The sequence below is a fragment of the Microcaecilia unicolor genome, chromosome 9, assembly GCF_901765095.1.
Source record: "Microcaecilia unicolor chromosome 9, aMicUni1.1, whole genome shotgun sequence".
NCBI lineage: Eukaryota > Metazoa > Chordata > Amphibia > Gymnophiona > Siphonopidae > Microcaecilia > Microcaecilia unicolor.
In genome coordinates, this window is record NC_044039.1 from 188,475,113 (window position 1) to 188,489,939 (window position 14,827).

The following is a 14,827-nucleotide window of genomic DNA, read 5'->3' on the forward strand; positions in this document are numbered from 1 at the left end:
CTCCTGCACCTAATTTTTCAATTAGCAAGCTAAAATTGCACAAACTGTCCCAATAATGGATCGCTGTAATGGAGCCCCTTGTATGGAAAAGTACTTAAACTTAATACCAGAAGAAATGTCAAACAAAAGTTCAAAAAAAGAGAGAGAAAAGCAGCGGGGGCCTGACAACAGAATGGACTGTGCAACGCTACCATATGGGGTGTCCTTTACCACAGAGCAACTTACACAGCTTACAGCAGCAGTGGACAAGGCGATTGACCCTAAATTGGAACTGCTCTCCAGCCAGATTAATAATTTGGAAACACTGTTAGCAGAGGCAAGTCGGAGAATATCAGTGCTGGAACAAAGAGTTTCAGAGTTAGAGGATACCACTTCTCTTACAGCAGAGGCTCTATCAGCTCTAAAACAAGAAGTCGTGACCAGGCAAACAAGATTGACGATTTGGAAAATTATTCACGCCGAAATCTACGCATAATCGACTTACCAGAGTCAGTAGGAGACGAGAGTGTTGCCCACGATACTGGAAAGCTGGTTGAAAGTTGAATTCTCTTTGTTGGATCATGCAGGCCCGCTGTGCTTGGAACGAGCGCACCGTGAAGAGCAAGAACAGGATGGCCGCTGGACCCTGCAAACAGTAATCATCAAAATTTTCAGTAGAAATTTTGAGGATACCGGTAGAAAAGAGAAATCCTTAAGTTTTGAAGAACACCCCATCAGAATCTTCCAGGACTACTCAATGATCCTACAGGAGCAACAAAAGAAATTCACAACAATTTGTACACTATACAACTTTGAGAGAAAATTTAAATTCATGCTGCTTTACCCCGCCATTTTAAAATTACTTCATAATGGACAGTGGAAGACATTTGCCTCAGCTGGATTGGCACGAGACTTTATTTCCCAAAACCACCTTTCCCACACAGAATTGATATACTGGTGAAATCTGTAATTGTCTAGGCTACTATGGCAAAATAGATCTCTCTAATGGATTCTCATACAACTTAGGATATGTCAGTTGCTATGTTGTAGTTACGCTAGTATAATGAATAGTCACAGTTTGCCTTAATCGAGTCTTAGGAGAATTGCACATGATTGGAGATTTTAAAGGTTATTGCTTGCTCAGATTAACATATTTCTGTAAAGGTGCAGGGCCTCATGGCATCAAGCATGGGATGTGCCTTTGGCTTACCATCACCAGCATTTGAAGGACACCACACTAGACCTGGACTACAAACAACTAGCATCCTATTGGTCAGCAGACCTTAATTGTACTCTTACAGCACAACAGTTACAATGGGTTTGTTCTTAGAATTTACAAATGTCAGATAGAAGAATCACTGAGAGAGACGCTTTATTAATTCGCATTGTACCTTCACATCTCACCCTCTTGAGCATATAAAGCTGCCATCATCCGTAGCTCGGACTGCTTGAAATGTGGCCATGGGAGTTACACATTGGGGCACATATTCTGGCACTGCTCCGAAATCAAAAAGTTCTGGAGGTCCATATTGGCCTTTCTTAATACGATTTGGGGCTGTACAATTCATGTACACCCTCACTTATTGTTTGAACAATATTCTCTTATGTCTATCCCACCATGAGGTTTTAAACGATTTTTACACTATGCCATTCTGTTTGGACTTAAAAGTATCTTGTGGAGTTGGCTAGAACCACATGGCCCCTCCCCACAGAAAAGGAGATTGCTGCTGATACTACAAATGAGGTTGGAGAGACAAGGAATTTTTGCATTAGACAGTGTCCCAGGGCAGCGTTTTCAGCTTACATGGGAACCTTTTTCGCTGACTCTTCCACCAAAGTCACATAGTTATCTACTAACTGTTGACCCAACCAAAGCATATTCTGTTGTTGCCTAGATTGAGAGTTTGCACATAACAATATTGGTAATGTCTTGATTTCAGGTGGGGGGGGGGGGGGGAGAGGGGGAGTTAAAATAGTTTAGGATTGATAAAAAGGACATATTATTCCACATCTTTTGGATATGTGACATATGATTTGAGTGTCTTGTTGAAAATTGTGGATGTAATTTTGTATATGTCATTTAATAAAACAGATTTAAATACAAGTACTTATTTTGTACCTGGGGCAGTGGAGGGTTAAGTGGTTTACCCAAAGTCACAAAAACGTGCAGTAGGAAATAAATAAATACCTTTAATCAAGCAGTTAATCCAATTAAAAGTTTTAATCTAAATGCAGCTCTACTTTTTAACTAGTTCTATTTTTCTAGCAAATTTAAATAATTATCTCCCGGATCTTTATCTGAACATGGCTAAAGTCCTTTGCTGTTCATTGTTTGTTTCCTTTGGGAAATTGGGTAATGGTTGATAGGAGCCATTCTGCAGCAGCAGGAAGAATGTTGCTTGCAGCAGGAAACAGACAAAAGGAAGTGTTGCATGTGTTGGACTGAGTTTGCAAACTGGAATTGCTTAGGTAGTTGCCACTTCTAAAATATTCTTACAAGCATGGAAGCATTTCTGAATAAAGAAGCAATTTAAATTTTTCAGAAAGGTTGAATTGTGCTATAGCACTATATTCAACTAGTGATTTGATTTCATCTATAAAAGATTCATTTGTTTTTGTTATTACCATAAGCAAAGTTCTTCCACTTCAGTCAGATTGGAAACATTAATCAGGCAGGACAGCATTCTGATAATTATACTGAAGAAGTAGGCTGCTCTGAAGTCAAAATTTCTTTAATGCAAGTTTAAGGATTATTGGAATTGAATTATTCATAATTTAAAATGTCTTTATTGCTTTTGGGACAGGAGCAACGTTTAAGGTACCTGAAACAACAAGAACGGCGTCAGCTGCAGTCTGTCTCCGAGAGCGAAAAACTTCAGAAGCTTAAAGAACGTGTGGAGACCCAGGAGTCCAAACTGAAGAAAATACGGGCCATGAGAGGACAAGTAGACTACAGCAAAGTTATGAATGGTAGTCTCTGTACGTAACCTTTATTTGTTGTTTCTGTAAAAATCAAGTTGGGACAGTATTTTTTTTTTTAAATGTACTGAATATGTAAAAGAAAAAATACATCCACTGTCCAGCTATATACAACATTATCAAATACCAGAACTTCGTCACCGTGCAGCTTGTAGAAACTGTCCCATGACACTGTTCTTTTAGAAGAAAAATGCATAATGTTATCAAAGTACATATATACCATGTACTAGAATATGTCTATAGATCAAGGATATTACATTTTCAAAATTATTTGAAGCCCTTTATCTTGTAGAAAATATTTGTGCCATGTGGCTGATTGCACGTAGCTAAGATACCTGCTTCATAATATATTTAGCTCGATTTTGATTTTGTATGTGATCTATGGTTCACTGGATCACACTGTCTAAGTGAGGCTGATTAGGGCTCTGCCAGTTATGTGTATATAGTAATATAACAGACATTTTAGCCTGAGCAGTTTACAGTATATAGCCACCCTTCCACCCTCCCAAGTTTACATTGATTTAAAAAAAATTAGATTCAGCGGACTACTGATTATGTGCAGGCAGGGGGTCATACCTGATGGAGCCTTGCTTATGTTTTCATCAGGAGCCTTGGAAGATTCAGAAATGATGATGCTGTTAGTGTAGTTTTATACTGAGAGAGGGAGATACAGAATCTGATGGTACCTGTTGCAGCTGAGGCCAAGGAGGCACTATGTCAGTGAGCAGGAGGTTAACATTAAATCTTGTCTTAAGCAGCACTGGAAAGCAAATGCATTTGGCTTAAGTAAATACAGATTAGAGCGTTGCACAGGGGACAGAAATCTAACCCGTCCCTGTGGGGAATCAAACCCATCCCCACCTGTCTCCACCGCAAGTAATCTCCTCCATTCCAGCTCCAGAAAAAGGAAAATCACAAAATACCAAAGGGTTTCTGTTGATGGTTCTTTTTGTTCATTCCTACCACCCTTATTTGTTTGGGGTGGGGCATAGGTAGGGAAGTTCCATACATGCATAGAAAATACTTTTAGTCTTTCTAGAAAACTGTGGCATTTTGTTCCAATTAATATCATGCATGATCATATGACTGATTTGTTTGACTGAACTGCTGTTTTTGGAGCGCACCTATTATGGGTAACTTGCTTCCCTAGATGAATGAATGAAATATTACGCAGTACTTAGATGGTACAGCTTTGTTTTCAAAGAATGCTATCATGGATGTGGCACATTCCAATACTGTTTTATACATTGGAGCATGTATGCTTTCCCACTATTTTAATGGCATTAACATGTTTGAGTTTCAGAATTACAAGGCTGCAAGTATATTGTGACATCAGTTACAAATTTGTAATCACCCATTTTATTTTACAGGACTGTCCTGGCAACTTGGTACTGTGTCCTCTGAAACATGCCTCTTTATTAGAAAGTAATCCTATGTGCAGAATTAATTTTGTATTTAATAAAGACATCCCTCACAGCATCTGTTAACTTGTATTTAAAGATAAAAAGAAACATTTACTTTGGTTTTGCTGTAGTGATGGTGATGTGCAGTTAAACCATGTTTTTGAGCAGACTTTGCTGTTTATATTAATAGTTCTGTGAATTCTAGCTACAGAAATCGAGCACATCAGTGACCTGTTTCAGGAAAAGCAGCAAGAGCTCCAAGCTGCAGTGTTAAAAGTGGATCAACTGACTCAGCAGTTAGAAGATTTAAAGAAAGGGAAACTGAATGGGTTCCAGTCTTACAATGGACAGATGACAGGTCCTGCAGCATTAGAACTTAAAAAATTGTACCAAGAGCTACAGGTAAACGATTAACAAAGTCATCCGATAAAACTTTTCAGATTAGCAAACTGTTATTGGTGCAGACTGTTTGGTGTGGCTTTTTCTGGTAATGTTTTATGTTCTGAATTTGGATACCAAATCAATATAAGGAGTCAAAGACTGAGACCACACTGAAATTGTCAATCATTCTTCCTGTTCATGGAGAACTTTGTTTTATGACCTTTAGTATCCGGTTATAGCTGTGAACATCACATCACTAAGACATAGAAAAAGAGGGCAAAGATCAACTTAGTATACATTTTTATAGGTTTTATTTGTGACATAATTTCTTTAATTTACAAATGTGAGGTAAATGCTGGATAGAATTTGGCTTTGTTAAATAGAAAGTAGAACCCTTCAGCAACCATATGTTGATATTATCAAAACCTGATAGGGTAACAAATTTAGGAAATGCACCGGTAAATCTAGAACAGAGCTTCCCAGATCAGTCCTGGAGGCCCTGCAGTCTTTTGGCTTTTCAGGATAGAAACAGTGAATATACATGAGATAAATTTACTTGGGTATATTATTTTGGGTCTTCATTTACTCCTGGGGGAATTCTGTGCAACTGTGCAGCACAAAATTTTGCATTGAATTCTGCACGTGTAGAATTCTACAAAGCTGCCAGAATCAGCTGCTCTGTCCCCTCCCCCGCAGAAACTGAGGCACAGGAGGAGGAAGTGAACTGCTGCACCTTGGGTCACATTCTCCTCCTTCTCTGCTGGCTTAAACCTGAGTGTGTATCTTGGTCTGATGCTGCAGTATAGGGGGTTTTTAATTTTGAGATAGAAGAAAATCAGAGGAGTCTGGTGCTTAAATGAAAGCCTACTAAGGGGCAAAAAAGTAATGTAAGAGTTTGAGAACAGCATTAAGGATTACATTGTAGATGATGATAGTTGGAAGGTGAAGGTGGGTTTGCTATAGAATGCCTAAAAGCTGTGATAAGGGGGATTTTTATAGTAGAGGCAACATTTGGAAAGAAAGAAGGTCTTCTTAGATCAGATATGGGGGGTGGAAATAGAGCATATATGGAGCGGGAATCATTCGGTTCTCTGTTGTTTGAAACAGCTTCAAATGAACCTCAAACATTTATATATAGATAACAAAAAAGGTACTTTGAGTATGGGAATAAATCGAGGACCTTGTTAGCATGGCTTCAGTCTAACTTTCCATTTAAATGGGGGTCTAGCTGATCTGTTTAAAGCCAACTATGGCCCCCTGTTGGGAAAGCTGTCCAAAGACAGACACACAGCAAAAATAAAGTGTCATGGTTCAGAGGGATTGCTGCCTTCAAAATGAATATCCTGCTAGGCTTTTATATTTGTTTCAATCCTTGCCTATTCAACTTCTGAAAGGAACTTTGCAGGGTCTGCAAGGAGAGGTTAAAAAGTTTATCTGGAAGGGAAGACCCCCACCCCCAAGGGTGGCCCACATTTTCTTATGGAGGCATAGATTAGATTGGGGGCTGGGGGTTCTGGACTTGTGTTCCTATTATGAAGTGGTTCAATTACAGCAACTGTGGGATTGGAGAGAAGCTCAACACTGTAAGAGGTATGTCAATGTGGAGCAATATAATCTGTCAAAGGCCCCCCTGCGATTTTTGATTTGGACTCATAGGAAACTATGGAAAAATATATGTGGAGAATCCATTTACTGTCCACATAATAGGGTTATGGTGGGGGATTCAGGACAGATGTTCTGGAAAGGGCTTTAAATCCTTGTTGTCCCCTGTTGTGAGAGAATTGGTCTCTGGGGGTCAGGGGGACCTGATCCAGTCTCCTGATTGGCGTTCCTTTGAGATTGAGATCTTTTTTCATCTGCTAAATCAAGGCCACCTTAAATTGTTTTCTCAAATTCAGTCAGAATTTCAGGTCCCCGTTAGAGAGTTTTATGCCTTTTTAAGAATCGCACACATGGATCAGCAAAAGGAGTGGGAGACAGCTAGATGGAGGGAGCATAATAAATGGGAACTACTATGGATAACATAGGGAGGGGATAGGGGACTGACTTCTAATGGATATGTGGTTCTTACACAGAGGATATTTCTTAAACTAACCTATATGAAGGAATGGGAGTAGACATAGAAAATCAAACATGGCAAGATAATCTGAAAGAGTGTGGATAAGTTGTCTGTTTCTGCTGGTATCAAGGAGACCAGCTGGAAGCTGCTGTTTAGATGTATATGACTTCAGTTCACTTACACAAATGTATGTGGCCACTTGATCTATTAAGATGTCGATTGGAATGGACAGGTACAAACTATGAAGATCATATGGTTAAACAAAAATTACTATGGGGCTCATTTTCAAAGCACTTAGACTTACAAAGTTCCTTAGGTTACTATGGAACTTTGTAAGTCTAAGTGCTTTGAAAATAGCCCTACATGTTACTTAGCAACTAAAGATTGCTACATCATCCACTTGGAAGCAAGATATTCCCCCCCCCCCCCCCCCACTCTTTACCTGTGGAGGAATAAACTGAGGAGACTAATCCTTCTAGAATATCTAACTTTAGCATCAGAAAACAAATGGGTCCCCAAATGAGACTATCTAAGACTTAATTAGGAGAGGGTGGGAGAATGTGAAATAGCTATTGAGAGTTTTTATGTGTGTGTTAATTTAGGTTTTACATTACAGAAAGGGAATAAGCTGGAATGTTACCTTACAGTGCTGTTGACTGGTACATGTTATGAAAGGTTTGCTTTCACTATTTTTTGGTTAAAATTTAATAATTAAAAATTTAAAAAAAATTACTCAAACCTACTGAAATAAGGATATTAATTTTGCATCTGTTCTGTTGACACACTGTCGCTGGAAATAATGTACCTAGCACTGGACTGGAAATTTGAAATTTGATTTGATACTTGACTTGCAAGTATACTCGCATGTGATGAGGGAGGGATCCAACACATTCTAGTCATTGTGTCTAGATATAGTATTCTTACCTGGCCTGGAAATTTTCCATCTTCAGCATGAGGCTTTAGAGGTTACTGGAATGGCTTGTACAAACCATTGGTTAATAAAGTTTGGTGGTATGGTCCATATATCTCAAGGGTGGGAATTGTCTGTAGTTTAAAGATGATAATTTGTCGACTGTTTTGTCAACTCACTCCAATTTAGGGATGGTAGGCACAGCAGAGCAGTTGGTGGACCGCTGGAATGAGAGTCTGGCAGAGAATTATAACACCTTAGCTGTGCAGAGAGAGAGATGGAGTGGACGGAATAAGATATCCCCCTAGTATACAGATAATCTCCATGAGATAAAGCACAATGGTAGTCAGAAGGAAAATGAAGGAAATCTAAATTTAAAGTAGGTTAGGGTGCATATTGGCAGAATTTGTGGATTTATGAATCTCAGATCCAGGAAGGAAATAGATTACTTTGCACAAGCAGATAACAGACTACAGGCACCATTTAAAATTGTGTCTAGAGTCAACCAGAACTGGTTAAGCAAGGTGCTTTGGTGAGAAACATAGATGCCAACATTTCAAAATGATTGGAGGTTCAGGAAGCATGAATGTTGCCAGCTTAATGTTTTTGAACATCTGCCTCTAGGTGTCCCTAGAAAGACAGTACAGGCTTCATATATGTTTCTGTGGAAATTATTGCATCTTGCTCAAGAGGCAGAAGCCTGAACTAGTGACTTGAACCTGGGGGCACCTACTTTGCAGTATGATGCACTAAACACTTTCATTGGGCCACACTCACTTTCTCTTAGTTGTAAAATATACATTCAAACTTGAAAATATCAGCAGCTTAAATTATAATATAAAAGTGCTTTACTGTGTTTTAAAAATCTCTTTCCTTAGATACGTAACAAACTTAACCAAGAGCAGAATGCCAAACTTCAGCAGCAGAAAGAACTTCTGAACAAACGCAACACGGAGGTGGCTATGATGGACAAGCGCATCAATGAGCTACGTGAGCGACTGTACAAAAAAAAAGCTGAGGCACGTCAAAAAGAAAACATTCCTGTAAGATAACTTATTTAAAGGGCCCACATTTCACATTATACTGGTTTCCATAACATATAGATCAAGATTTATTTCTTTTGACCTGGCAGTTTCTTCTTGCTTTGTTTGCATTTCCTTGTCAGAATCAGGGCTGAAATCTGACACTATGAGCTTTCGTTAGTTATTTACCCAGAGATTTTCCCCTAGTTTTCCATCACCTACCTCATCTTATCTAATCTGGCCATTTCAGTGATGGTCTTGAGCTTGGAGGCTCCTTCTGGGATGCTACAGTCATGACCACTGAATCTAGTCACATTATGACCTTTTACAGTGGCATTGGAACACCCTTTTGGTTGGAGGGGCCAAACAAACCACTCTCCAGTCCTTTCCCCAAATTTTCTATTTGCTGATGCTGTGTTGGGCAACATATTGGTGAGGTTATAGCCGTAGTGACTCACCCTATGATGTTGCACATCACCTTTAGCAATGAGCGTTACTGTTTCTCACTTCCTAGGAGCTGTGTATGTTCTCTTCAGAGCAACCCCAGTCGACCTGGGGAACAGAAGACACAGTCAGGGATTGATCTGAGAACCTTTATGATAGTATACAGCACTGTCACTGAACCACCAGGCCAACCCCAATAACTAATTTTGTTTGTAAGTGTTCAGTTGTAGGATGTATGCAGGCTTTGAAATATGAATAGGAGATACTAAATGGTTTGCATGAAACTGTTGACTGTCCAAGCAGTATTGTCTAGAATTTTTTATACTGTCTGTATGTTAAGGTCACGACTGTTATCCTTTGTATTATCCTTTTGCATCTTAGTAAGATCAAACACATTCATTTTTGGTTTTCTTTTTATTAGTTAAATCGCATTAATGGGACACAGTCGCCCCAATCTACCCTAAATGCATCTGGCAGAGTTGCAGTGGCAGCTGTAGGGCCTTATATACAAGTTTCCAATACTAGTAGCTACTCTGTACCTGGAGACCCTGTAAAACCGCAGTCCCTTACCATTGCCTCCAGTGCATCTCAGAGCCGATCAAAATCTGGTAAGCAATTATATATTCATTTTTCCTGGTGGTTAGGTTTCCTTTTGGTTAAAATGAGCTATTCTTTTAGAAGAATGGCATTTGAATGTATGGGTATGACACAATTGCATCAATGTTTTGATAATTTTAAGAAGTTAATTAGACTAGGTCCAAGTCAACAATCTTCTAATTCATATGCCATTTGTATGTGTCTCTGTTATGGTCTTTGCCACTGAAACTTGCAGGTTAATCTTCTTCTTTGTATAGTGGTAAAATATCATCTGTTTTAGACATAGTTAAGTTGTGGTGTCGCTGCTATAATTATTTGATTTTATCTTACCTTTGTGTTTTGACATATACAATGGAAATGATGATTCAGTTGACATTTTCTTCTTTTTTTGAAGGTTTTGTAATATTAATTTATATAGAAATTTAATCAAATACATACACATTGTCTGCAGGTATTCATTCTTTACTTGAGAGAGGGAATGCTGGTGCTGTTGTTTATATTCATATCCCTGTGCTAGTTTATCATTTTATGGTCAGCTTAATTAGAGCCTTAATTATAGAGGGCAATATTCAAAATCATACCCATGGGTAAATATTTTTTATCTGTGGCACTGGGGGTTTTGAATATTGCTCAACCTGTATACTATTATCCGGTGTCTAGAGGCATTCTTTGGGATGGAAGGAACAGCACATGTAGGTTTTATTTTTCAAACATATCCATGTTGTTTCAGTTGGAAAAATTACCTCTGGAAAAAAGGAGCCACACATTTCTACAGGTAATTTTTCCAGGGACAATAGTCAAAACAGTACTTGCCTGCAAATTTTGCTTTGCTTATTGGTGCTAACCCTATGGGTAAAAAGTGCACAAGGGTTTTGCGCCAATGTAGCTAGTTCTGATTATTGCCCTAAAGCAGTTGACATACATTTATTCCACAGGAGTGGCCTTCCGTTAAGGTTTTTAAGTCTGTGAAGTCATATACATAGCATGCTGAGCTTGTCATTTGATGACGGACAGGCTGAGCAGGGTTTTGCCAACCGCATGAGTGGTCTCTCTCTACATGGGCATAACCTGCAAAATCTTCCAAGACTAGGGCACCCCCTTGGTGAATATTTTTGTCACTCAAATAAACAACAAAGTCCCCCATTTCTGTTCCAGGCTCAGGTCATATGGCAGATTATCATTGGATGCCTTTCTCCTACAGTGAGGGGAGGGTCTTCTGTATGCATATTCTCCAATACCTCTTGTAGAGAAAACTTTGCTGAAACTCAAGCAAGACTAAGGAACTATGATCCTAATTGTGCCTTACTGGCCTGGCTGAGGCAGATCTGGTTCCCTCTCCTGGAATTGTCCTCTGAAGATCCGTGGAGATTGGAATATTTTCGAACCTCATCATGCAGAACAAGGGATCTCTTCTACATCCCAACCTTCAATCCCTGACCCTTGTGGCTTGGATATTGAGAGTACAGAATTTGAATCCTTAGATTTGCTGGAGGGAGTCTCCTGCATCTTGTTGGCTTCTAGGAAAGACTCCACTAAGAGGTGTTACTGATTAAGTGGAGGAGGTTTGCCTCTGGTCAGAGGGCAGGGCTTAGATGCCTTCACCTGCCTAATACAAAAACTGCTGGAATACGCCCTGCACCTCTTCTGAGTCTGGTTTGAAAACCAACTTTGCAAGGGTTCATCTAAGTACAATTAATGCTTATCCACCGTGTGGGAGGTAAGCCCATCTCCTGTACAGTCTCTAGTTGATGGCTTCAGGTGAGATTTGTTATTATCAAAGTCCCCTGTCAGACCTCCAGCTGTGTCGTGAAATGTCAGCATTGTCCACACCCAGCTGATGAAAGCTCCTTTTGAGCTGCTTGATTCCTTTCATCTGAAGTATTTGACCTGGAAAGTTGTGCTTTTGGTGGCAGACACTTGAGTGAGCTTCAGGCTCTAGTATCTGATCCACCTTACTGTAAGTTTCACCACAATAGAGTAGTGTCAGAGTTCCATCTTAATCAGTCAATCTTCATACCAACATTTTTCCCCACACCACAATCCCATCCTTTGAGAGTGTACTGCATACCTTAGATTGCAAGCGAGCCTTAGCCTTCTATCTGGAGTGGAAAGCCCATAGATAGGCAACCCAGCTTTTTGTTTCTTTTAACCAAAACCGAATGGGGGTAGCCATCGTCAAACGCACAGTTTCTAATTGGCTAGCAGATTGCATCTCCTTTACTTATGCCCAGGCTGGACTAACTCTAGAGGGGGACATGTCAAGGCTTATAATGTCAGAGTCATGGCTACAACGGTGGCCCACTTGAGATCGGCCTCCATAGAGGAGATTTGCAAAACTATGAAGTTTGCAACTGTCCACACATTCATCTCTCATTATTGCCTTGAGCAGGATACCCGATGTGACAGCTTGCTCAGGCAGGCATTCCTGATCGATTTTTTTTCAGTGTCTAGAATCCAACTCCTCCCACTAGCTCAGTTTTATTAACTTCCAGGCTGAACCTTCACAACTAGTATGTAAATAATTTCAGGTTAATTTACCTTTAGACCTCAACGTTTCGAGTTCCTATCATCCTAGCATCATTGTTTTCAGTGGGCTTGGTTGATAGCTAGGGATCCCCAGCTGTGAGAATACAACGGCCTGCTTGTCCTCGGAGAAAGCAAAGCTACTCACCTTTAGCAGGTGTTCTCTGAGGAGAGCAGACCAAGTATTCTCACATACCCTCCCATCTCCCCTTGAAGTTGTATTCTTTAGCTTTTTTAAAATGACTGAGAAACCCATGCTCTTGCATCGGGTGGGAAGGCACCAGCGCATGTAGAGTAGGACACTGCTAGAAAGTTCAAAGTTAATCTCGCTGGTCAGTGTCAGCACTGGGCTCTGTCAGATGATGTCACCCTGCTGTTAGACTACTTAGCCAGCTGTCCTCAGAGAACACCTGCTTATAGGTGCGTAACTGCTTTTTGGCCCTAGTACTAAAGAGACTCAACATCAGTACTGTTCTTTCACAGATTGACACATACTGCTTCTGCAGCATGCGCAATCAGTTCCAGTCCCAGTGTACTAGATAAGATGGGAGTTCAACAGAAATAAGCTCCCTCCCCCCTCCCCAACATCCAAAAAAAAGTCCTAATGTTTTTCTATAGGAGAATATTGATACACTCATACATAGCAGGTAGGAATTCCCCCCTTCAGATTGCTTCTCCCCTCTTCCCTTTTTTCACAGGCACAGACGCATACTCATACACAAACAAAATAGTGATGCGCAAAATATACTGGAAGTAATACCGTGGGGTATATTCCCATGCTTTCCCATTGTGCATTGTCCCCCAAAGCTGCCACACCCCTTTTCTCGCAGGGCTGACTCTTAGTGAGTCAGATGTGTATTTCATTTTGTTTGCTGTAAATTCTAATACGAAACTTAATGACTGAACAGTATAGCTTTCTTCATGCTTGCTGTATAAGGTGATACAGCTCCCCCCCGCCCAAAAAAAAAGTCATTCCCATTTTACCAGTTAAATGTGCCCTTTTATATAAGAAATGTAACTTAAACACAGATGATATTTTTGACAGCAAATATTAATGGAAAGCTTGATGAATTTGCCTTTGTCTTCCAAGCGACTTTCACATTATAGATGCATTCATTTTTGTCAGAGTTGTTTTTTTTTTTTTTTTCATTTATCCATGAGTAAGTAGTATGGTGACTGACAATACACAAAGAACAGCATGGTCCATCTAGTCTGCCCAATAAGGCGGCTAGATTTAAACTGCTGCAACATGCATGTTACACCTCTCTATGCCTTTGTGTAGAATTGTACTTGCCGCACTGTACATGTTACATTCCTCTCTTTTGTTTTGTTTTTTTGTTCGCATGTGAAAATCATTTGAGTGGTGGTGGGAACAAAAGTATTTCCTGCTATTGCTCTTAAGTTTACCTCTTTGCATCTTCATTTCATGTCCTCTAGTAATGATTAGTTTGAACCTGTTACCTGCACTTTCTAAGCCTTTTTAGCCTAACATATATCATCTTTTCTTTCAGCTAATGATGGAAATTGGCCAACGCTTAAACAAGGGGCAACGTCTGCAATGAAACCATCTGTGATCTCCAATACAGACTGGAAGGAATCTAGCATGGATAGTGCTTTAAAACCTGTGGCCATCTCTAATCAGTCTGTGCCTTCAGTGGTAGGAGCTTCTGATAAGTTGGTATGCGTCATGGTATGCTTCATGCAGCTTTTGTGTAGCTCCTTATGACATCTGTGCAGCTTTTGCTTGTATTTGAGTGGCTGCTACTGTGATTAGTTTTCATTGCTAAACTAGTTTATGGATTGCCAGATTTTTGCTGATTTTAGATCATGAATTTGTTGAATTATAAAACCATCTTTATGGGTTGATAGTATTGATTGTTATTTTTTTAAAGTGGTGGTAAACATGCGGCATTTATTAAACTCATTTCACTTTTTCTGAAAATAAGTAGGTGATAACATAAGAACATAAGAATAATTGTCCAGTGGTCCATCTAATCCAGCATCCTGTTTCCAAATGGTGGCCAATTCAGGTCACAAGTACCTGGCAGAAACCCAAATAGTAGCAAAGTTCATGCTGCTGATTCCAGGGACAAGCAGTGGCTTTTCCCATGCCTATCTCAATAGCAGACTATAGACTTTTCCTCCAGGAACTTGTCCAAACCTATTTTTTTAAAACCCAGATATGCTAACCGCTGTAAACACATTCTCTGGCAATGAGCTCCAGGGCTTAACTATTAGTTGAATGAAAGAAATATTTCTTCCTATTCATTCTTAACGTTTTACCAGACCTACAGTTTCTCTTTTATCCTAGTCTTTAAATCACCAAAGCACAGAGCAAAATAGTGTTCATGTACCCGGAGAAATGTCCTCTTCTCTCAGAACTCCTCAAGTAATGGGGAACAGCTAAATTTCATTCATACACAAGTAGAAGGAATTACTGAATAAATATTTTAAAATGTACTGGAGCCCAAGGCAATCTTTTTAAGGACCAAGGCAGGATTTTGTTCTCCAAAGACAGGCAGGACAGTGA

The 14,827-nt window shown here is 39.7% G+C and overlaps 1 protein-coding gene across 3 annotated transcripts in view; it reads left to right on the top strand.

The window, feature by feature from the left end:
* Positions 1-14,827, top strand: part of PPP1R13B (protein phosphatase 1 regulatory subunit 13B) — a 164,510-nt gene that overhangs the window by 112,080 nt on the left and 37,603 nt on the right. For 2 of the 3 annotated variants that reach the window (XM_030215555.1, XM_030215556.1), the window contains 5 exons: positions 2,784-2,958; positions 4,567-4,763; positions 8,590-8,754; positions 9,599-9,785; positions 13,809-13,987. In XM_030215555.1, the coding sequence (XP_030071415.1) occupies positions 2,784-2,958; positions 4,567-4,763; positions 8,590-8,754; positions 9,599-9,785; positions 13,809-13,987 (903 nt within the window). The remainder of the gene's footprint in view (positions 1-2,783; positions 2,959-4,566; positions 4,764-8,589; positions 8,755-9,598; positions 9,786-13,808; positions 13,988-14,827) is intronic. The other variant, XM_030215553.1, reaches the window with a different exon arrangement.